The sequence below is a fragment of the Phymastichus coffea genome, unplaced genomic scaffold, assembly GCF_024137745.1.
Source record: "Phymastichus coffea isolate CEN01 unplaced genomic scaffold, Cenicafe_Pcof_1.1 PCOF00014, whole genome shotgun sequence".
NCBI classification, from domain to species: Eukaryota; Metazoa; Arthropoda; class Insecta; order Hymenoptera; family Eulophidae; genus Phymastichus; species Phymastichus coffea.
Genome location: NW_026706825.1, coordinates 6,373,699 through 6,398,682, shown reverse-complemented (window position 1 = coordinate 6,398,682; position 24,984 = coordinate 6,373,699). Strand labels below are relative to the sequence as shown.

The 24,984-nt window shown below is 39.8% G+C and overlaps 1 protein-coding gene across 1 annotated transcript in view; it reads left to right on the top strand.

Moving 5' to 3' along the window:
- Window positions 1–13,039: 13,039 nt before the first annotated feature.
- Window positions 13,040–24,984, top strand: part of LOC131674647 (uncharacterized) — a 287,868-nt gene continuing 275,923 nt past the window's right edge. Inside the window, exons 1-7 of the mRNA XM_058953457.1 lie at window positions 13,040–13,160; window positions 13,752–14,080; window positions 14,414–14,596; window positions 14,662–14,827; window positions 14,910–14,989; window positions 15,510–15,672; window positions 16,007–16,396. Coding sequence (XP_058809440.1) covers window positions 13,040–13,160; window positions 13,752–14,080; window positions 14,414–14,596; window positions 14,662–14,827; window positions 14,910–14,989; window positions 15,510–15,672; window positions 16,007–16,368 — 1,404 coding nt within the window. The 3' untranslated portion in view covers window positions 16,369–16,396. The remainder of the gene's footprint in view (window positions 13,161–13,751; window positions 14,081–14,413; window positions 14,597–14,661; window positions 14,828–14,909; window positions 14,990–15,509; window positions 15,673–16,006; window positions 16,397–24,984) is intronic.

Here is a 24,984-nt window from a genome sequence, read left to right as displayed (position 1 = left end):
ACCGCCGTCTTGCTTACGTACGACTACCGGCGCGTTACACCATTGACTGTTCGACGGCCTGATTATCTTTGCTTTCCACAGGTGCATCGTTTCCTCCTGCAGGAAAGCCAAGATTTTCGGCGACATTCGACGCATTGGCGTTTTAATCGGGCGCGCGTCACCGACATCGATAATATGTTCGATAACGTTAGTGACTGCCGGTGAATCTCCAGACTCGGGGACGATCCGGCGAACGAGCGCTATGATCGTCTCGCGCTGAGTCTCTTCGTACCTATTCAAACCTGCGCATTCAACAAACACGTCAACTGCTTCACTACCTTCGTCGGCAAATTGACACCAATCGCTCTGATCACCTGACCGCCAAGCACGATTCCCGAAATCGATGTTAATTTGCCAGTTCTTACAGAAATCCGCGCCTAAGATCAGGTCGTGTTTGAAAGTTGCGACGGCCGTCACGGTCAGCCAGGCGATTCTACCACCTATCTCAACACACAGTCTGAGATCGCCTAATGTTCGCGCCTTTTCACCTGAAATACCTTGCACGAAAATAGTTGGCGGCCTCAAACGTTCCTCGTATCTTTGTGCAAGCCTCGGTCCTACAACTGACACCTGAGCACCTGAGTCCAGCAGCGCGTTATAGACTTCATTGCCTATCTTCACCTTCAAGAAAAACCTATTTTCTGTCACGGCTACTAACGCTTGATCCGACTCTTCCGTTCTTAGCAAAGGTACTGAGCTATCCTCAGTCTCCCCCCTCACCGAAACGGACGGTGCGTCTGTACAGCTCCTATTTGTATTTAACGTGCGGTGCCTGCCTCTCGGCTTTACCACACGGTACGCCTACGTACGTAACGGGGCCGGGATACGCCCGGCCAACGCGACCCACGGCCTGTGGCCCTGAGGTCTACCGATTCCTCCGAAGGAGGTAAGCCTTCGAAGGACCCTCGGTGGGGGTCGGGACCCATCTACATCCCTAACGGCTATGCGGGCCGCTACCCGAGTTGAGGCCGCAACTCACACGTCGTGATCAAACAGGAGTTCCAATCGCCAGAGACGTTAGAGCATCCATAGCGACTTTCACTCCTGTCCGACCACTACCCCGCGATATAGGGTGTCAACCACTGCCACCACGAGTCCGACCCAGCGACCGGGACGGGGTCCGGCTATGCCGTTCCCCGCGGGCCCCCGGTCTCCCGTAGTACCGTTTATACTCTGGTATGAGTCCCGGTTGAGGGTCTTACCACCCTCGGCACCGGTCAGCCAGCTCGGATTCGCGGGTACGCTAAGCCCGAATACCAACAGCTCTAGTGAACAGTCAGTCCTCCTGCGAAAGATTTTCATCTATTCATTCCTCTTCTTCATGCAATCTCGCTATTATACTAGCTCTCATTTTATACGCTCTCTCGACGAATTTACACATACAGTCATAATATCTCCACTCATTTAACACACTATCCACTTTCCATTTATTACAATCTTTAACTATATTCATTCCATCGTAGTCTCGAAAACTAGCATATATATCACAGTCACACAATACATGCATCCAATCTTCATTTCCCCATCCACACACACAAGCCGGGCTGTTGCACAGGTTCCTTGAATAGAGGAACGAGTTAAGACTCCCGTGTCCAGTCATGATGTAACCCACGCGTAAGCTAGGGTCGAATTTTTTCGCCCTGCCCGCAAAGGTGACATCTTTTATCCATTGATACGTCACACGACCATTCATACTTGAATCCCATCTTTTCTGCCATGCTTCATTCGCTCTATCAGTCACCATTTTCTTCACATCATGTACATTCATATCTTTTATTTCATCATTCGTTAGAAGTGAATTTTCATCCATATCTATACCCTTCCTCACTTTAAACAAGCATACTTGCCTCATGCATTCAAGGTCCCACGGAATTGACCCAAACAGAATTTGCATAGCCTCAGTGGAGACCGTTCTGCATACCCTTGTACACGCATACAACACTTTTCTCTGACATCTGATCAATTTCTCCCTATTCCTCTTTCGTACTAAACTTCCGCACCACACACTTGCTCCATACATTACTGCAGGCACCAGTTACCAGGACCTTCAACGTGGGTTTCCTTAATCCCCATTCTTTTCTTAGTACCCTTCTAAGCTTCCCGATTATACTGATCACTCTTCCTTGCATATGGTCTATGTGTATAACAAAATTCATGTTAACACTAACATTCACTCCAAGATATTTCACCTCTTCCACAAATTTAATTTTCCGTACATCATTCATACTCAGCTCCACATACACTCTCCTATTTAACATATTTAGTCCCCCTTTCATAACCATTCCGACAGTTTTCTTTTCAGACACCTCAACTCCAGTTTTCATTCCCCATTCATAGACAGCCTTCATTCTTTCAGCGGCCACCATCTCAATCTCTGCTCTAGTGTCTCCTTCTATCAGTAGGAGAAGATCATCCGCATAGGCAGGGTGATTCTCCATAAAGGAGCGAGGTGGCGGTTTTTCTGTTCCACTTTCATTCAAACACTCAACTCTCATTTTTTCTTTCTCTCTTCTTTCGTTAACCATTTTACATAATACATTCAACAAAACATTCATACAGAGGTTCCACAGGAAAGGTCCAGCAATGGAACCCTGCGGGGCCCCACGCTCGAGCATTTTGAAGATCTCATCCATGCCATTTATCATCCATACTTTCCTATTTCGCAGATAATCACGCCATACTTTCATTTCCTTCCCCTCGCATCCATTATTTTTCAGTTCATCCATTATTACACGCCATAGTAAATTGTCAAATGCACCTTTGAAGTCTACAAATATTCCCAAGACATACTTTCTCTCACTCTCATTCACAATACCCTTAACTTTCATCCAAGCATCCTCTGTACTTTTTCCAGACTTAAATCCATACTGCAGGTCATTCCACTTACCATTCATTCTTTTTTCCATTCGCGCAACCATCATTCTCTCTAGTAATTTTCCCAGGCCACTCAGTAGGCTGATAGGCCGATAGGATCTAGGGTCAGCTCTATCTTTATCTCCGGCCTTAAGTAGTGTTACAACTCTGGCTTCTTTCCATTCATTAGGGAAAATTCCCTCATTCAAACATCCATCATACATACATTTCAAAAATTTTGGTATCGCAGCGTAAACTTTCTTTAACATTTCATTCGTTATTCCATCCATACCGGGGGCTTTTCCCATACGCATTTTCTCTACTACACTTGTAAGCTCACTTTCTTCAAAGCATTCATTCACACATTCGTTCACCTCCACCTCCGGGATAGATATCCCATCGTCCGGGGGGAAAAATTCATTTAAAAGAACATTCGCACTCTCATGCCAGTTTCTCGTCCATCCATTCTCAGTTCTCAGCCCAGCTACACCGCTCCTTTCTAGCTTTCCCATACAGATCTTATACACCTGTCCCCAGGGGTTTATCGAGCCTTCTCTTTCAATAAACCTTTGCCAGTCTTCATCTTTACCCTTCTTTATGCATTCCTTGTATTCTTTCATACACTTTTTCCATTCTTCCCAGCTATTATTATAGTCCTCTTCGTTTCGTCTTCTCTTCCTCTGGTATTTCTTCCTTGCTCTTCTTGCTCTCCTCCTCATTTCCGTCATAATCTCGTTCCACCAAATCAGACTCTTTCTCTTTTTATCATTATACATTCTTTTCATGCATTCATTATTTACACTTTCGATCCATTCGTGCATCTTTTCTACCCTTTTATATGCGGACATCTCATTATAATTTCAATATCCAGTCTCGATTGCTAAGTTTTTCAATCGTTCGGTGTATTTATTCCAATCACAGTTCCTTGTATTCCATCTTTTAATTCTTTCAGATGCACATCCATACATAGGGGGCACGTCAATCACGCACATGTCAAGGAGGACTGGGTTATGATCACTCAATCCCCAGTCCTCCTTGACATCCCACTTAAACACACACTCCTCAGGTTTGCCAATGTAAAGGGTGACATCGATGTCACTCGATCCACGGGCCCCCGAGAACGTGTATGCTCCACAAGGAACGTTCAACGCCTCAACATCGTTTCGTAATATCCACTCTTCCATGATTTCGCCTCTTTTATATGCATTACTGCTCCGAGTCATGGACTTACTATGCCATAGTTCAGAGCTAGCGTTTGCATCCATCCCTATGATCAACTTTGTACCATTTGACATAGTAATTACACTATCCAAATATTTCAGGCCTTTCTCTACACCTTCCCTGGGTGCAAAATATGCAGAACATACGTACAATGCACCCATTCTCCCTTTCAACCATACACATATCCCATCCTTAGCCTTACACTTCTCAATAGACATACACATGATACTTTCATCCATGACACACACACATGCTTTACAGCTCTTACTAGTAAACATTCTAAATCCAGAAGGTAAACCACGAACACTTCCCTGGTAAATATAGGGTTCCTGGAGTAGGAGAACCTGTAAACCCTCATCAACTACATATTTAGCTATATCGCACATCACTGTATAGGAGCGTTGACAGTTCACCTGTAAAAACCTCACTTTGGCATACATTCTATTTTCACACTTATCGTTCATATTATTCATTTCCAAACATATTTTACATCATACGTACTCTCCTTTCATATTCTGGGCAATTGCGGGAAGCCAACCAGGTTAGAAGGACGTCCCTTCTCCCTGCAATTCCCACAGTCTTCTACTCCTTCACAGACACTTATCTTATGCCCCGGTTTTCCACATTTCATACATACACTTCTTTTCTTACAATCAACCGCTTTATGATCATATCCCATGCACTTGTAACACCTCAATACACTCACATACTTAACACATGTAAAACTCATCCATTCTATGTACACCAGTCCGTTATTGATCATCCTATCCCTACATTTTATAGGGCATTCAATGATCACTCGTCCAACATTTTTACCCGTCTTCTCTTCCCTTCTCACTATCTTAACACTTTTATTAAATTCATTCATACTCATCAAATCCCTTACATTCTTCTCATACACACCCCTCAAAATCACGTTCTCACTCATATTACGCGGCACATCATACAGCATGATACGGGGGTTTAACTTTCTCGGTTCTCTAGCCGCTAGTCCAGCTTCAGCTAGCTCAGCATGTCCAATTAACTTATCTCTGTCTTCTTTACTTGCCATCTGAACCACCACACCTCCATTCCTCGCCGGATGTACCGCATTCACTCTTACATTAACGTTAGGTCTTATTGCTTCATTCATCCGCTGTTGTACCTCACCAACCGTCAGACTTTCATTCGCACCATTCAGAACAACTGCATAACTTCTTTTCATGGATACACCCACATGCTTGTTACCACTTATATTAGATTCATTTACTCTCATATTCCCAATCTCATTCAATATCTTTTCATTCACATCATTCATTCGCGTCACATTCATACTTATCTTCTCCATTCCCTCTCCTACCACATTTCTTACATTAGTACATAGATTACTCATACTGCGTTCCATGCTGCTATAGGCTTCCACTTTACCCTTCAACCCTGCATTCTCCACAGCCAACCGTTGGATAATCTCCTCATAGCGGGCAGCCTGTTGGAGAACGGCGCTAGCCACCCATTTAGTGACCTTGTTCGCGTCGCTCAGTACGACGCGTCTAAGGTCCCGAGAGACCAACCCCATCTCATCCAGCACATCCCCAGAGGAAGCATTCTCCTTTACGGCTGCCTTATTGGTTTCCATCTGTCTCAGGCGTTTACTTTTCCTCCCTTTCTCACAATCACTACAACCATCTTCTTCAATATTTCCATCAATGTCTTCTACCTTTATCACTTTTGGTCCACTTTCTATTTTCTCACACACAACGTATAATGGTTTCTCTCCACCTTTTATCCTATCACACAGTAAATTGCCTCTTTTCCTCTTGTCTATATTCCTTTCCATTACCTCCATATTTTCTGCTCCATTACCATCCTCTTCCACAGTTATAGATACCTTCTTACCATTCTGTCCTACTTTTGTCCATCCTTCTTTTGTGTCCTGTCCATCTTCTTGGTTTTTTCCTTCTACTTGTTGTTTTTGCTTCTTCTTTTCTCTTTCTGTTTTCTCTTTTCTTCTCTCAGCCTTGGTTTTCTTCTTCGACTGCGATGAAGGGGGATAGTCCGGAACCACATTCTTTGAAGATGAGCTCCCCGGGGTGGGGTTCACGGGGGACCTCGATCTCGAGTTTGAGCGTGAGCGCTCTTGTTCAGAGATCGAGGTGCCACTAGTTTCGCTAAATTGGGAATAGCGGTTTAATTTTAATAAGTTATGTTTTAGGTCAGCCATCTGTTTTGTACCTCCTTCCTACTAAGGCAGGCAGACGCCCCCTACCAACCAACCCAGTCCTCTCATGGGTGTGTAACCCGTGTATCTGTAAAGTGTGAAGTGTGTACCCCTGTGTATGTTTGTGAAATGTGTGTCTGCAAGTTATGTAAATTGTTCCATTGTGTATGTATTTTCATACATGAGAGGACCGTAGGACGCCTTCCTTCCGTTTTGGAAGGAGAAAAATTGTAAAGGGTGAATCATTCTGGTCCGCCGGGCAGAGCACCATACCCGGTAAGGCAAGTACACTCCGGTAGTCGCCACAACCACCGGAGGGGGGGGGGTGCTAACAACCCGACTCCGACGGGCCATGCATCCCGTCACCGCACCCCAGTAGCTTAGGATTCGGGGGGTTTTTATAGAGGTCCCCTCATCCTCGTGGCCGGGCGGTTAAGCCAAGCCCCCACGGCCTCCAGGCACAACATACCTCCACAACGCCCAGCGGAGGTCGTTGAAGTGCAAGGAGGCCCTGCGGTATAAGAAGGCAGGCGGCGTTTACCTGTCTCTAGCTCGGGAACCCCGGGTGCGCCAGACCCGTAGACGCGCGAGTGAACGCTCATCCTCCCTGGGGGGGGGGGGGGGGGGGGGGTGCGTCTGTACAGACAACCGGACGCTTGCCCAAAGCCACGGAGTTGGCGGGTTCGTCAAATATGTGCGCATTATCTATGCGCGAATTTGTTGAGCCCGCGTCGTCAGATGTGGAAGAGTCTACGCTAAGCTGAACTTTGTTTGTTCCGACCGCATCCCACGCATCGTACTTAAGCAATGTTCTGCTTGTCGCCTCGTCCCGCTATTCATAACCGGCCCTAGCACTAACACGTTGAACCGAGGCTTTTCCGCCGCGCGAAATGCTCGATTTTTGGTTCTCTGGCTTTAGGGGCCCGTCCAACGCCGAGGAAATAAACTCTCCACTAACTACGAGATCTGGTCTCTCAAGCTTCTCGTCAGCTACATCGTAAACGACCTCACTACCGGCCTACAAACGACTTGCTTACTTTCGTTTGCATCCGATTATAATTTCTCGTCTACACCAAATACTACCGGCCTACAGACGACTTGCTTTCTTTCGCCTGTATCCGATTCTATTTCTAACCTTACGTTAATGATGCGATCGAAATTCCTTATTTCCGACGCAACAGCCGAGTTACTCTTCTTTCTTAGCAACTCGTCTATCCAAACCGCTAGTTCGATTTGCTTTAAGCAGGAGTCGCTGAGCGGTCGGCGGCTCCCGCACCCGAGTTTCCCTGTCTTACTTGACTACAGCGGCCGGGCATTGAGACCTCTGATGGCCAACCAGGCCACACGCGAAACACGCGCCAGCAAAGGGACGTTGTCCTCTCGCGTTACCTACTTGGGCACCGTTCGCTTGCCCACGTCGCTGTGGTATCAAACTCGGCGCGGAGAACATCGGCACCTGGGCGGCCGGCGACTGCGCCGCAACGTTCGGCTGAGCTGCAATATTCGGTTGCGCTGCAACGTTCGGTTGCGTAGCCTGCTGCGAAGAGCGGTTCGTCGCCTGCGGCTTCGTGCCTTGGGCATTAGCCGCGGCAACTTCGCTCTTCGGCCCTTTGCCTTGGCCTTTGCCTTTTTTTTGTTAGCGCGTGTATCTTTAGCCGGTTCTAGTGTTAAAACCTCATCTAATTCGCTCGCGACTTGTTCTATCGCTACGACTGCTTTCTTTCCGGGCAGTTTCTTAGGCTCGGTATAAGCAGACTCTGGTACGAGCGTAACGTCCGCGCTCGGTGGACGTTGCCACCTTCTCCAACCTATCATATGATCTTCTAACGCTAGGCCGGCTTCCTTGAATTGGCTTAGGTCTTTAAACGCTTTCGTTTCAAGGTATCGCCTATACTGCGGATGTAACCCTTCCACAATAATAGCTACTTGCTTTTTGTCAGAAACCGGCGGATCGAAGCGTCTCAAGATCGACTGGAAGGCCGCTACATATTCAGAGATGCGTTCGCGTTCTCCTTGCGACCTCTGCATCAATTCCCATATAACTGCTGCCTACTAAGCCGACGACAAAAATTGGCTGAAAAGCTCTTTCTGAATTCCGATAAAGTCGCCCATTTCTTTCGATTAAGCTCGTACCAAGTACGCGCCTTACTACGCAAACTAGTGTCTACTGCGTTTAGCAATTCTTTATCCGGAATTCTATAAAAGCGCTGACAGTCCTCTAGTCCTGATAAATAGCTAATCGCGCTCGTATTACCATCGTCCGAAAAACGAAGCGACCAGGCATTTAGCGCACTAACACCATCGGCTGGTACGCCATTGATATATTTAACGTGCTTTGGACTTTTCTTTTTCTTTTCAGCTTTCGTCGTCTTGTCGCTTTTACGCGACGCGCCTTTCCTTTGCTCTCCGATCTCTGACTCGGAGGAGCTCGAGAGGTCTACGGTGCTGCCATGGTCCGGCAAAGTTTTCGCCTTGACCGGCTTACACTCCGACGCTCTCGTTGAAGCTCTGGACTCCGAGTCCGAGTCTCCCTTTTCTCGTCTAAACACTCGAGCGCCTACGCTAACAGAAGCTCGCACAGCTCTTTCCCATTCAGAGATCCACGACTCTCTGTCTGATTGTGGGCACTCAGGAAAGAGGACCTGACTCACTGGCTGAGCGTTTGAGCAAATCTGGTAAGCAGGGCTGGCGGCCGCTGGCACGTTGAGCGCCGCGCAGCCGATCGTCGGATCGGCTTGCAACGGCTGTTGAGCCTGTTGCGCAGCCTGATCCGCACCACCCTGCATTGCCTCTCTCTCTACCCTATACACGGTATTTGTGCCGTCAGTGATGCCTTGTTGCACTTCCCGTCGGTATATCCATCGCGGAACAGCCGTTATTGCATCCCATACCTGGTTCAAGATGCCGGCACTACGTCTCTCTGTCTCGGGCGCATTCGTCGCGCGCGCGCCTCGCTGGGGGGGGGGGGGTAATTCTTACTGGACTGGTTACCGGCAAGATAACCTCCTCGCGAATGGGCGTCATCGCACTAGCACTCTGAGGCTGAGCCGTACTGACAGCGCCAGTTGCTGGCAAAATTACCTCCCCGCGATCAGGGGTCGTAATCCTAGCGCCCTGCCGCTGAGCTGGCTGATGCAGAGCGGCAACACTTTGTCGTGACAAAGTCGCCTGCCCTGGCAACCCTGGCTCTACTGCCCTTGGTGACGCGACTCTAACGTATTCGACCGGACCAGTCTGACTTTCGTCGCTGCTAACCGCCGCGTGTGTGGGTTCGCGCTGCGAAAGGTCAGGCACGCGACCTTCTTTAAAGTCGCTCGGTTGAAGCGGTGCTCCTAACTCTGGCCTTTCTATCGTAAGCGTAAAACGCAAGTAGCGTTCCCTCAACTCTTCGATTTCGCCGTGTAAAGAAAGTTTCCTATGTCGGATTAACCGTAAAATGCGACCGGCTCTGTTGAGTCGATACGGTGCTTGACTTCCTTGACGCGGGCGTCGCGGAGAATTCTACGCATGGTTACGCGATCCTTACATGCAAGCGGCATGGTGCGATCGAATCGTTAGTTTATAAAAAAAAAATTCAAATGATATAAATACTTAAAAAGAATTATTTTCGAATCAAACGACGCAGGCGACTTGCCAACAGACAGCTAACACGCTAAAAGAAAAATATGAACGGGAAAACTATACTATATGTAACCAACCAAGAAAAGGGAAAAAAAAAAATAATAAATGAATAGAATAATAAAAAAAACTATGTTCCCCCAGTGTGCTAGGCCGGCAAGTTATCGCCTTGCCTAGAACCAGAAAGAAATGCAGCGTTCGAACGTAAATACACTCGGACGCTCAAATTCTCGGAAGCAAACACGTGTTGGCGCGAGCGACCTTTGCGCGCCGCGACCTGATACTCTAATGCTTACAGTTTCCAAGTTTTTTTTTTTTTTTTTCTTAGACAAAGGCGCGTTGTTTTAATACGCTTTGCCCATGCTAACAAAACGCGACGAAATCACTTTCACAAACCATACTGCCGAATTTACCGTGCAAAAAAAAAAAAAAAAAGAAAATGTAATTACTGATGCTACTTATTAGCTATTCGCGCACACACATGCAAGCACTCTTCTCACTTCTGCTTTGCCCTTCCCCACAAGGGATGCCATGTAATAGCATCGGCGTGCAATGCCGATGAATTCACCACTATTACCAATTATTTATAAAGGGGGAAGGTAAGGGAGGCGGTGTATCGCTCCAAGCAAAGCAGGAAGGAGAACAGCGGGCTAAATAACTTCACACACACTCAATTTCGTTGATAAACCGTTTATTATAAACGCACTACCTCGAGTGCCGACGAGAGTACAAACCACTTATTACTAATAACACGCAAGCTTATTATAAACGAGATGACCGGCACGTTAGCGCCATGTCACCTCGTTAACCGGCTCAAACAACAACTTATACTAAACACTGCCGAAAATTACGCCGGCTCGGGGAAGCCTAGCATAGCAACGCCAACCGTGAAAATCGCCGAGGAAAAGGAGAGATATAAAGAGAGAGAGGAATAGATGACCTGACCGATATCGGCGGACGTCGCTGTCGCTGGCAGCCCAGAAGATGCCCCACCGGTGGCTTGGCTGGAAGACCCTTGGCTGCTGTGCAGCCGGTGATTTGGCAGAAGAACCTGTCGGGTACCGTCCTGATGGTGGCTTCTTGCAGGAAAACCTCCTGACTGCTGCGTCGCTGGCAGAGAGAATCCCGTCCGGCCAATCTGTCGAGGACTGCCGACTACTTCCCGAACAAAGGGGCAGGCTTCGCAGCGATGGTCACCAACTAATACGGCCGATTACTCTCGCGTGCGTGCACGTCACTCTCGCGAGTGCATGAGAGCCGGCTACTCACGCCTTCTCCCACCACTCGCCTCCTAATCGGCGGCACGCGGCAATGCCGGTCGCGACAAGTGCCGCGCGCCAAGCCCAACCGCTAGACTATAGCTTCTCTCTCTCTCTCTCTCTCTCGCACTCTCAATATTCGATCGCGTCGTCGCGTCCCTGGCCTCGTCCTCCGCTCTCGTGCGTTGCTGAAAATAAAAAGGGCAGGCATCAGGCACGTGATAATAACGTGCGTTTGATGCCGGCCGTGTGCCTTCGCCCGAGAGAGAGAATACAGGCATACACGGTGTAGGCTATGACCAGCTTACACCGTCAGAGTACAAATTAAAACATGAACCTCAATATAAAGGGCGCTACGTGCGTTCGTACACCGATAGAATCATCCATTTTTAAATTAATTTTGTTACTTAAACAATTCCTTTTTTTGTTTAAGAGGTATTTGGAATGTTCTCTGTCAATTCTCATTTTATGCTAATTCCATCCATAACGCATCCTCTTGCTCGATTTTTATTAGATCTGTTATGACGTTGTTAAAATAATTTTTTAGTATAAAATAATCCGTTTTTCAACAAAAGCCGAAAGTAGCAATGTTTCCCGCTGGTGGGTTTACTCCTAAAGGAAAATTTTTCTATTCTATTCTATACGTGGTTAATGGCGCCAGAGGTCTGTACGGCCATAGTAAAAATTTTCTTGCGAGGGTAGTAATTACCAGAGATACAAATTTACGTGCGTCCCTTTGCATATAGTATTTTGACTACTCTCAAATATGACCACTTTTTGCAAAAAGCTGATCCAACATGTTTTTTACCTTTTTGCCTTAAGTTGATGTAGAAGAATGCATATACGCACTGTAAAAATATCAGTAGATGCACATAAATTTGTGCTTGTGGAAACATTTTTAGTTTCATTTTCACAATTTAAAACAGCAAATTTCGAGAAGTATACAATAAAACATTTACGTAATAAAAAAATATGTTCTTCGTTCTATAATCTAAAAAAATTGTTAAAGCATCAGCATAGCTTTTTTCCACTTTTTTCAACCGAGCGGGCACTCAACTTCCACAGAATTAGAAGAGACAGAGATCAGTTTAACATTTTTACAGTAGCATCGTAATTATATTCCCACTAATTCGTAGAAGTTTTTCGTTTTGATGCAATCTTTTATTTTATAAATGATTTAATGTTTGATGTTGGGTGTATTTCGTTTTGTCTCGAGAGTCGCGAGACGTATCGGAAGGTCCCAAAAGGAAAAACACAAACTAATATTAGAACAACTTTCAATAAAATTTAAAACTAACATCAGTAAAAATTATCGTTGTAAAATGTCACTAACTCTGTACAATATAACCTAACTATAATTTAAATTACTACACACACTATATTTTAGCGCTTATAGACCCGGGTAACTCGACTAAACTTACACATTACTCTCGATACTTTATAACTCGTTCGCACGTTATCATTATATCTGCTAAAGTTAAATTATTGTTAATTCTGCTGAAATCTGTTTCAAATTTTAATTTTGTAACGCTTTTACATCAGTTTTCCGTCTTTTTAAATCGGAATGTTCAGAAATGTCTTGCGAGTATCGAGACAAAATGGAATACACCCGTTAACTACAAATGCTATTGACCTTTATTTGTTCAGACAGAAGTTGTCTCAAAGATCCTACGGATTCCGAATGCACCTGATAATTTTGTATACAATACAGCGATGACTTAAATTATTTAAAAATAATACTTTATTAATTATTTCAGTACCAAAATATGCATCATACAGATCCTCATTCTAATGAGACCTTACGTATAGAAAATAATGAAGATGTACAAAAAAAAATGTTTTAGAATTAAAAATGTCTTCTGATAAGCTTAAGAAAAATGAAAAGAATAAAAAGTCTTCCGATACTAAAATTAAAGGAGAAAGTAAAAACAGAAAGCAGAAATCCGTAAATAATTATGTTCCAAAGAAGAAAAGTAAGTACAGAAAATTGCAAATATCTTTGGCTTAGAGGAATAACGACTTAAATTCACTTTTCGCAATTTTGAGAAAATTGTATTATAATTCATGCATTGTTGTAAAATACATTGGAAGGTAATATAAAATATTGTACAATGTTCATTTAGGTAGTTGTAGTAATTTCACCATGAACTGGTCACTTATGATATAGATACGCCAAGATTGGCCAATTTACAGTGAAATTTATGTATTCCGTCTATCTTGGAATTATCGTAGCACGTGGAGATCGTCTAGCGAAAGCTTTGGCGATACATTTCATTATCTACAAGCTTTAAATGTCGATAATAGAATTCGTTGAAAACTTTCAAAGTATATATTTTAATTTCAATTAATGTCTTATTATTGGTTAAGTGTAGTCTGTAAAATATCCATTTTTTAGTAGCAGTTATAATATCTTCTTGATATAAGAAAGTCATGACTGAAAGCATCCATCAAATATTAATCATTTTAATCGATCTCGATTTTAATGAGCAAGTGGCTAACGTCGTTATGCCTCAGTGCCACTACTATAAATTCGTTCCAAGTCGACACTGCTATTTCAATTTCAGGAGCTAACACTACGATTTCAAACGTTTGTGATAATATTTCACTAAAAATTTATATTGCTACGTCAGCTGAAGATGAGACAACTATTTCACAACAGGTTCATACTGCTACTTCAGCACAAGTTGAAACTACTATTTTACCACACGTTGAAGCTGCTACGTCAACAAAAATTGACACTACCATTTCACCACTAATTTATATTGCTACGTCACCACAAGTTGACACAACTATTGCACCACAAGTTCATGTTGCTACATCAGCAAAAGTTGATAATAGTATCACTTCTCCTGAAAATAGTATAAGTGTATTAAAGGAGAATCATTCAACGAATGTAAGTATTTAAAAAATTAAGAGAATGCTTAACGGGATGGCGTACTAATAGTATACTTTCCTTTATTTTCAAAAGAGGATGTCCGCAAGGTTTGAATAGATAGAATTTCAATACAAATTACGTAAATTTAAAGGTTCATCCTTGTTGTTTCCTGCTTTTCCCAAAATAATTTTTATATACTAATAAAAGCTCTTGATCGAAAGTAGACTATAAAATATGATTTATACGTTTATTAAGGTTTTCAAATGCACCAACACCCTCCTTAGCGAGACAATTAATGTTTGTATATAGGTATGTATAATTATATATTACAGTTTTTTTATTGATTTGCAGATAATAGAAACTGAAAGAAACATCCAACATGATCGCGGATTATCTGACAAACAGAACGTGTCAACTTTAAACAACTGTACTAGTATTATTGATAATTCTATCAATATTCCTAAAGATTCTTATAAAGAAAATAAGAAATTTCAAACGAAACCGAAAAAAAACGATCGGAAATCATGTAAAACTGTGGGAAATTTAAAAGATCAAAAACATAAAATAAAAGATAAAAAAACGACAAAAATGAATTAAAGACATTGAAAAACAAATTAAAAGTAGCAGAATCTTATTTGGCAGAAGCTTTACAAACCATTGAATCATATCGAAATCTATCTATAACAAAACAAAAAGAGTTACAGAAGTGGCAGGATCTTAATGCTCAGTTGCAAAATAAAATATATGAAAAGGTAGATGAATATGGTAAATATTTCACATTTTATATAATTGTTGCTCCACTATCTTATATGATTTATGAAAGAATAATTTATTTTCCAATTAATAGCTAGTCGAGATATTAATCCGTTTGAACAGATTGCCAAAGGAGATGCTGATGTAGGGTACTTACGAAAGAGTGATAATATGGTAGGTTCATGTTTTCCTTTTTCAATATATAGACTAGCTTAATAGGTAATTGTTATAGCCTTCATTATATGATAGGAATGTAACGGAGCAATTTAGACATTTGCTATGTGAATGAAGACAGATTCCACTAGACACTACATCGATTTCTGAGTCCTTTTTTTGCATGAATTTCCGCGTCGGTTTTATGGCTAGATTTTATGCCCAGAAAATCTACTCAAACAATCGCGAAAAATTACACTTTACCGTTGAATATTACGTAATTAAAAAATGCTATAATGAAAGTAAATTTTTCTATACATCATTACATCGTATTTTCTTTCAACTATCTATTTCACACAGTAAAATATGTTATTCCAACTTAATCAAATGAAATCTTATATTCACTTTGCTTTAAAAATGTTAAAATTTTTATCGTAAAAGACATTTTAATAATTTGTTTTACATACTTTCTTTTATTGTTAGATACATTGCGGAAATACCGTTTATATATCAAAAACTGACTATGATAAAGTAAAAAAAAAACAAAAAAGGCTCAGAATATTCTGGATTTGTACGCCATATAGCTGAAACTATTTTTGGCACTGAAACTTTGAAAAACAGCTCGGTTACTGGCAAACAATCTGGAAGGACTAAAGCTCCGGCAAAGCCAAAACTTGATCCCAAGTTGTTAGGAGCTGTTATAGGTAAATATCAAGTAAAATAAAATAAAAATTAACCTTTAGAAGTTCAGATTGATACATATTTATGTGGATCCTTCATGAATTTTGTATTATTTTCATGAAAATGGAGAACATATATGAATGTAAATACAAATTACCCTAAGTAAATTTCGCAATTCGACTATTTTTTTTTTTTTTTAATTTACATCCCTTATATTTCTTATTAATAATTTCAAAAATGTCTGTGTGTGTTGACTGTGCGTGCGCGTGTAATTATATACGTATTATATATTTATATTCTCTATTGACCAACATTTATATACATTATATAATATATTGAACATAACATATATTGCAGGTATTTTTAAATATTATTTGGCAATTGAAGTCAAATTGGATCCAGTAAGAGTCGCACAAGAAGTTAAATCTACAGGCGAGCATATCGCTAGTAAAATAGCCGATATGAATCGCAAAAGTAAAAAGAAAATTTGCGATCCAGAGGGAGCAAGCGATAATGTACTTGAAGAGGTAGAGGCACAAGTAACTGTCAATTTGTATAGTATAAATCAACCAGAATCAAGTTCAAAAAATGAGGAAGGTGAAGGCAGCGATGCTGATGATGATGAAAGCGACAATGATGATGATGATGATGATGATGGGGAAAACGACAGTGATGAGGAGAATAGTGAAGACGAAATTGAATCTAATCATGATGAATAAAACTTAAGTATTATTTGTATTTACATAAGTAAGTTATGTACGTTTCTAAATTTTATTATATTATTTTATGACAGTAAGGATGTTTTATTTATAAATATAGAATAAATCATTACCTTAACACTCTTTAGTTTTTACATATTTTCTCATCCTTATTTCATAACTAATTACGAAAAATAATTAATTTGTAATTAACGAATACTTCTATATTAATAAGTAAAAATGTAGGTAAGTTCATCATAAAACACCAATTCTACACGTTTCTTAAGGTCCATCAGAAGTTTCTGTAAAATCAAACTTCCTCTAATGAAACAATATCACGCATATACTCATTATTTCCATTGCGTAGAAAATAGGAGAAATCGCTGATCCTCCCAAAAAATATCGAACATTTAATGTTTTATTCTGATAAAAACTGGAAAAATTGATAATTTGCTTTTCCGGAAAAGAGCAATATTACTCATAATCGTCAATCGGAACTATCTCACTCCTTCTCATGGAACAAAATCATGTATATACTCATTATTTTCATTTCGTAAAAAATCAGAAAACTCGCTGATTCCCAAAAAAATTTAAGCAAATAAACCTTATAAATTCATACTAAGAATATCGAATATTTAATGTTTTATTCTGATAAAAATTGGTGAAATTAAACTTTTTCTTTCCAGAAAAGAGCAATATGACTAATAACAAGAGCAATTAAAAGTGTCTAATATCTCAACAAAATCATGTATATTCCCATTATTTCCATTCCGTAAACAATAAGAAAACCCACTGATTCCCAAAAAAAATTTAAGCAAATAAACCTTATAAATTCATACTAAAAATATCGAATATATAATGTTTTATTCTGATAGAAACTGGTGAAATTAAACTCTTGCTTTCCAGAAAAGAGCAATATGACTAATAACAAGAGCAATCAAAAGTGTCTGTATATATACTCATTATTTCTATTAAATAGGCACCAGAAAATGACATATGGGATCTAATATTAGTAAATCCTTTTTAAATGTTCTATACTCATGAAAACTAATACAAATTAAATGTGCAATTCTTAAGCAATTAATATTATTATATTATTGTAAGTATGATAAATGAAAAAACTATTAATATTTAATACGATTGTTCTTATAAATACACATAAAATGAGATACTTACTTTTAGTCATTTCATAAATCTACTGAATACTAATAAGAATTCTTATTTATTTTACGTTTTAAAAATCATATTGGTTTTATGCTTCCATGTATGCCAATTATCCATTATAACCCAAATCCACACCATAGTTGTAAGGGTCGTGAAAATCCGGTCTACGATTACTTGGCCAACGAGTAGAGCTAAAACGGAGGGGTGGTTTGACCTTATATACTTGAAATAAATCCGCAATCTTCCTTAGAATGTCTACACTCTCATGTATGCCAATTATCCATTATAACCCAGAATTAGACGAAAGACGCACGTGTCCTAGTAATCCGGTCAACGATTACTTGTCTCACGAGTAAAGCTAAATCGGAGAGGTAGATTGATCTCATATACTTCAAATGAAGCAGCAATCTTCCTTAGAAGTTCTACATTCTCATTATTGCCAATTATCCATTATAACCCAGAATTAGACGTAAGACACATATGTCCTGGTATTCCGGTCAATAATTGCTTGTCCCACGAGTAGAGCTAAAACGGACAGACAGATTGATCTCATATACTTCAAATGAAGCCTAAATCATCCTTCGAAGGACTAGACTCTCATGTATGCCAATTATCCATTATAACCCAAATCCACACCGTAGTTGCAAGGTTCGTGAAAATCCGGTCTACGATTACTTGGCCGACGATATATATATGGGTGATTCCAGCAGTTTTTTAAAATTGGCTGCGCAGGGGGGTCAGCCGATCTTCTCGGCGATTTTTTCTATGATAGAGTATGTCAAAAGAAGCCTTTTGGCTATCTCAGATTTTCGTTAAAATATATATATGTCCATATATATTTTTTCAAAGTCTGAAAATCTGCCTGTTTTTGGCTATTTTTGAAAAATCGTAGCTCCGCGAGTTTTCAATATTTTTCAACGTGCGACATCTCATTTGATTCGTCTACTTTTATACTTTCAAGAAAAAAATTGTTCATTTATAAAAAGTGACAGCTACCGGGTGTACTCTGACGATATTCGTACGCTTTTTAGGGTCAATTTGATGCTCATATTCCGAGTACAGTAACTTGGTCAATTTTTCATATTTTTGAACCAACCGCATGTCATTTTTTTTGCCTTTTTAAGATCTTTCATTTAAGATCCAGCGCATCTCAATCGATGCATTAGAACCAGAGATATAGCCGATAAAAGTTGGCCGTTTTTTTCAAAAATAGACATTTTCAAAGGCGAAAAAAAAAAAACGCATTCAATTTTTTTTCTACTTTGAGGCGGTTTTAGCTAGCTCAAATCGAGTAGAACATGCTCTGAAATTTTCACGATATGACCCTTTTTCATTTTCAAATAAAACGATTTCAAAAATTGGCGATTTCGATTTTTTCTAAAAATGGTCATTTTCAAACGGCTATATCTCTAGTTTTACTGCGTCCATTGAGATGCGCCGGGTCTCAAATTACAGGTCTTGAAGAGACAAAAAAAAATGACATGCGGTTTGTTCAAAAATATGAAAAATTGACCAAGTTACTGTACTCGGAATATGAGCATCAAATTGACCCTAAAAAGCGTACGAATATCGTCAGAGTACACCCGGTAGCTGTCACTTTTTATAAATGAACAATTTTTTTCTTGAAAGTATAAAAGTAGACGAATCAAATGAGATGTCGCACGTTGAAAAATATTGAAAACTCGCGGAGCTACGATTTTTCAAAAATAGCCAAAAACAGGCAGATTTTCAGACTTTGAAAAAATATATATGGACATATATATATTTTAACGAAAATCTGAGATAGCCAAAAGGCTTCTTTTGACATACTCTATCATAGAAAAAATCGCCGAGAAGATCGGCTGACCCCCCTGCGCAGCCAATTTTAAAAAACTGCTGGAATCACCCATATATATATATATATATTTTTATTTTCTTTTTTTATTTAAAAGCATCGTGTACATTGATTACATAATGTCTTGTTAATTTTAAACGAATTTTTTAACATCACCACTAATTGGATTATATTGTACAATATGATCGTGTAATATTAAGCAGTAGGCTGCAGTATCTTCAGGAAAATCGGTTCGAGTTTCAAATTCTAGGCGAACATCGACTGGGGCGCTTTTTAATGTTTCATTTTGTTTAGAGCAGTCTATAACTATTAGCGGCACTTTATTTTAAAACTACTTTATTTATTAATAAAATCCTTTTTATTGAGTAACGGCTCGTTTTCTTTACCATAGTAAGCGTTTTGAAAATTAGTATACATATCGTAGAGAACAGCAAACTGATTTTGATTGATATTTAAATTGAGATTTCCATACGGATAGCATTGTGAATTGAGGAATAGCTTCACATTACTAATATTACAATGATCAAAATTACTAGAATTAACACTCGCTGGACTTTTACGTTTAGTTTGAAAAGCTAAAATAACAAAGCGAGGCTTTTCCAATTGATTGGAAGTCTGAACACTCCAAACATGCTTTGATGTACGAGGTAATTTTGGATACTCATACATTTCCCAAGTACGATAACTCATAGTAATTGTACGATCTCGTCCAATCTAATTGAGTAATTTGATTTTTTCATTGTCTGCAACCATCACATATGGCATAACCATTCAACCTTAGTTAAAGTAATTTTTGATTTTTCTGAAGCATCAGGATTCCTTACTGGAATACTTAAAATAGCATTCAAATCATCTTTTGATCTTGTGAGAATAAGTTCATGCTTGACATTGACTACAATTTTCCGATAATTTTCAGCAAAGCCTATCAATATACTGAGAGGGATAGTCACATCAAAAAAACCTAGAGCATTACATATTAAAACTTCATTGTTATCACCATTCCATCCGGCATTTTCAGCGATAGAGCTCTGACATGGATTGAGTGAAAGCCAATTTTTCATGAGGCTCGTTAAGCCTACATTTTTCACTTTATCAATTTCAATAGCTATATTTCATATCGTATTTCCTCGAACAAATGACAGAGGGCGTTATTGACTAATAAAGTGTTCTCCACTGGCGTAGTACCGTCCGGATTGGTCAACCGACCACAAATATGAATCATACTGCGTGATGGAAGCAGAGATAAATCTTGATGTTGAATTGCTATATGGATTTCATCACTATTATTGAAATATGATAATGAATAAGGCTGATGCGCATGAACTTCATAATGAGCTATAGACTCACCGAAAGCGACACCTGAATGAATGTCTAGAATTCCCTCCACATTGTTGTTGTTTTATACAGCACACTAATATGCACAATATTTTCTTCCACGATTTTCGGCGACCTTTAGTCTCGAGCTTTTCAGGAATTGAATGTTCTGAGGTGTGAGCGGTCTGATAGCTCGCTGTTGACTGGTTGTTGATTGACATTTTTGTCTCTTAATATAGCCTCGACCGGTCTTTATATTGTAAATGATACCCATTACTAAGATATGGTCTTTATATGTACTCACACTGTGATGACTTCTCCTCGAAAGTTAACTACATTTCCGTCTTGATCCACTATACGAATTTGAAAATGATCAATGCTCCTCACAGCGACTGGAAGATAAATGACTTGAGAGGGAACTTCTATAATCTTATATCCAGGTGAGATCGCTGGGAAAAATTCATGTATAGTGTGTACTTTGCGATCGTTTGTGTAAGAGCCTGTAGTAATATTACACTCTACACGTAAAGCGTTAACTTTGAGAATAGTGACGGGTAAGTCAGAACTGTGTTTCGTTTTCAACGAGCGTACGTCTAGTGAAGCCTAAAATTGATCCAATAGAATCTTTTGGTTCAAAATGTATTTTTTGACTGCACTGAATGACACTACGTAAAGTATTATTATTTGGTTTCAGGCTAAACGATATACCTTTAGATGCAAATGCTTCTTAGAGAAAGCTTTCAATATCTTCTATTTCGTAGCTATCAGTCGGTAAAGTGATAGCTTCTTGACCTTCAATGTAAAACTTATTATAACCAACGTCAATGTTTGGCATTGAATTAAATGTTAATAGCTCAACTAGACCAAGAACGTATTTTTTGTTTGGTATCAATTCGATCGGTCGAAAATAATATGTTTCGAGTACGGATGATGTTCCCGAGAGACTCAATGACAGATTCATATCAAATGATATTGAATGAGTATTTTATATACTAGTCGTCTTTTCTATAGTTTGTTTAAAAGAAATTTGAGACAAAGATGGCCGCAATTATATGTATTAAAATCTTGATATCTAATATAATTATACATGATTCTATCAACTTTGAGATAAAACAATAGATCTATAGGCGGTTGTAGATTACCAAAACTATCAAAATACATAACTTCATCATCTTTCTTTTTGTATGCTACCCAATGAGTACCTGGCCACGTTTATCATCTAAATTTACAATAGCTGTCTCTTTATATCGTGGTCCATCGGCTGGCAGAGCATTACGCATGAAAACACCTCGAAAATTTGCAATTTTTAGTTTTTTAGCATATTTTCTTATATCATGATCTGTCAGTGCTCGATTAGGTAAAGTTATTTCGAGCTTTTTTTTTAAACCTTTTCCACTTGAATATGGTTTCAGATGAAGACCATAACCTTTACGATGTGGTTTCAAATAAAGTCCTTTACCAATAGCAATAGCTTCCATAGTTTTATTATGTCTATGAGCTTCTTTCAATTAATTTTAAGCGGCCTTAGCACTGTTAACGGCTTTTGCTATTGAAGCAGCTCCTCCAGCTAGAGCTCCAGTGGCGCTTAAATCAGCAAATAATGGAATTAAAAAAAAAGCGCTCCACCAACTTTACTAGGAATAGGTAAAAATACGTGGTATATTTATTTTACTTCTACCGCCAGCCTTTTTTACAGCTTCTTTGGCTCCTTTTATAGCCGAACGAATAAGTACAAGAGCTCGATTGTTAGGCACACTACTTTTCGAGACCGTCTTAATAATTTTATTCAATGTAACTGACGGCTTTTTGATTTTTCTACATTTCTTTCGTGCTTAGTGTTTTTTAAATCCTCTACCTCGTTTCTTACTACCTTTCTTCATATTAACACCAAGCTTACTTTTAACTTTCACAATGTTGGCTACAGTGAAGGCTTTCTCACCAAAACTGCTATCTTTAGCTTGCACTCTTTCCCAAGCTTTTTTAGCTCGAATTTCGTCAGCTTTATTTCTTGTCGCAATATCCTCCAGATTTTGCGCATAAGCAATATCGTGTTCTTTACAAGCAACGTCTCGTGGATTTTTACCAGGATCTCCACGTGCCAATCGATTGTTCAATTTTGTACCAGGACCACAATACTGATATCCAGGTAAGTGAACTTCAATAGGCAAATTATTTATAATCTTGTTCACTAGATCACCACCAGTCTTTCTTTTATAGTACGTGATCATACTTCTTCGAAAGACAGCATGTTAATGAAATAAAAGATATATAAGCAGACTTTTTATACCTAACAAACTCATTCATTGAGGTGTCGATGATGAGTAAACAAAATGAATTTCAAAGAACAGCCTCTTAAGCTTCAAGTCATTAATTTCGATAAAGTAGTAGAGACGGAAAAACAAGAAAAAAGACATGGCGAACTATTGCCTAATAGTATCCGTGCCATTTTCTGTGGACCTAGTAATTGTGGAAAAATAATTGTTTATTAACATTAATCACTCATCCTAATGGTCTTAGATTTGAAAACGTAAATGTGATTATAGGACAAAACGTCCAAACCGAAAAGTCCAGATCAAAAAGCCCAGACCGAAAAGTCCAAAAGTAATGTAGGTTCAAACCGAAATATCCAAACCGAAAAATCCAAAATATAAAATGTCCAATATAATTTATTACGTCCACGTTTACATGTGAATATAGTAACCGAGAGTTTTAATGTATTCAAGTTCGTTTTCTTCATCGACGTATTCTTGGTAATTTTTTACAATGCTGGTAATACGATCCTCAACTCGCTGAAGCCTGGTTGTAGGCAAACTTTTCAATTTTTTTCCTAGACTTAACTCACGCAGCATGTACTCGATGTCAGCCTGTTCTTTCTGTAACGCGCGCAAGAAGCTGTAGAGGCTAGGGTGGCGCCTCCCAACTAATATCTGAAATCGATTATGCCAACCTTCTGAGGCATTGTTAGTCCGCGCTGTCCCTTGGAGAATTGCATGATATTGGTTCCATAACGTAGGTTCATATCGTACTTTCACAGCTTTTCTTCTACCAATAGCTCGTATACCTCGTACGTAATTTATTTCAAAGTATTGAGCTATATGAATGAAATTTTCTGGTACTTCGTTTACCAAAGCGTCAAAAATATCAGGAACATCTTCAGGAGGTACGAAAGCTAAACTACACATGCTACGTGCAGCTTCACGGATGCTCGGATCATTTTCATCGCCGTACTGTTGCTGAAGACCTTCTGCTTGAATTTTGCGATACACGCTTTGACAGAGATGAAAAAAACAAAGTCTTATAATATCTGCTTCGAAATGCTTCTTTACAGCATTGATAATTGCCATTTCAAAATCTGTCATAACAGTTACAGGATGTCTTACTCGGATACCTGCTGCTTCAGCGAGCGATAGAGTTACTTCGAGTACTTTCGAGTAGGCCTCTTCTTTTTTAGTTTCCATAAGTGCGTAGACGAGGGGCAGAGCAATTTTACGCTCCGCTCTGTATTTTTGCACTACCGATCCCATTATAGTAAATAATTGAAAAAAGATAGAGGGCACCGTTTGAAACGTTCCATCCAAAAGCCAAATAACAGATTTGAAAAGAATATTCAAATTCTCACGAGTAGCGAATACCAAAATTCTGCCACAGCCAACTAAATTGTAATTGTCATCTTCGTACGAATCATACAACAAGAATTTTTCACTAGCTAAAGACTTTGTGAACTCATCGGATATTTCTGAAATATAAGCATGAAGTCAGAAAAGAAACGAGAATATTATTTTCATTGTAGTGCATTATAACCTTGTAAATCTTGAATATTTGTAGGATTTGTAGGTAAGTGTCGCAGACGTTCCCGCTGTATTCGTTTTCGAATGTTGTCGCGGTTGGGGAGACGAGCTTGTACGGCTAAGTCGGCTTCTTGTACCTCTCGCATAACTGCCGACGGCGGACGTTCCGGATTTTCCCGGGCAGTACGCGTAACATTTGACATCACGCGGAGTGATGAAACTTCTTCAGACTCAGCTCTGTGTCCAACGTGCGAGCTTGGTGAGCCACCTTAACGTACCATCAGACTACGTCCGGTATTTACAGTGGTTAAACGCGCTGGGTACTGCGGGGTGTACCGGCACTTCCAATATTTCACGCAGCCTTTGGAATCGGACCCTCGGTACAAGAAGCCGTCAAGATGCCCGTAAATTTTATTACCCACTCGGATAATTTCCAACGTCGCCAATGCCATTACGGAAAATTTAGACAAAATGTATATAAAGGTTATGAATAGTGGAAAAATCTATTGTTTTAAAAATGAATTAAAAAATTTTATT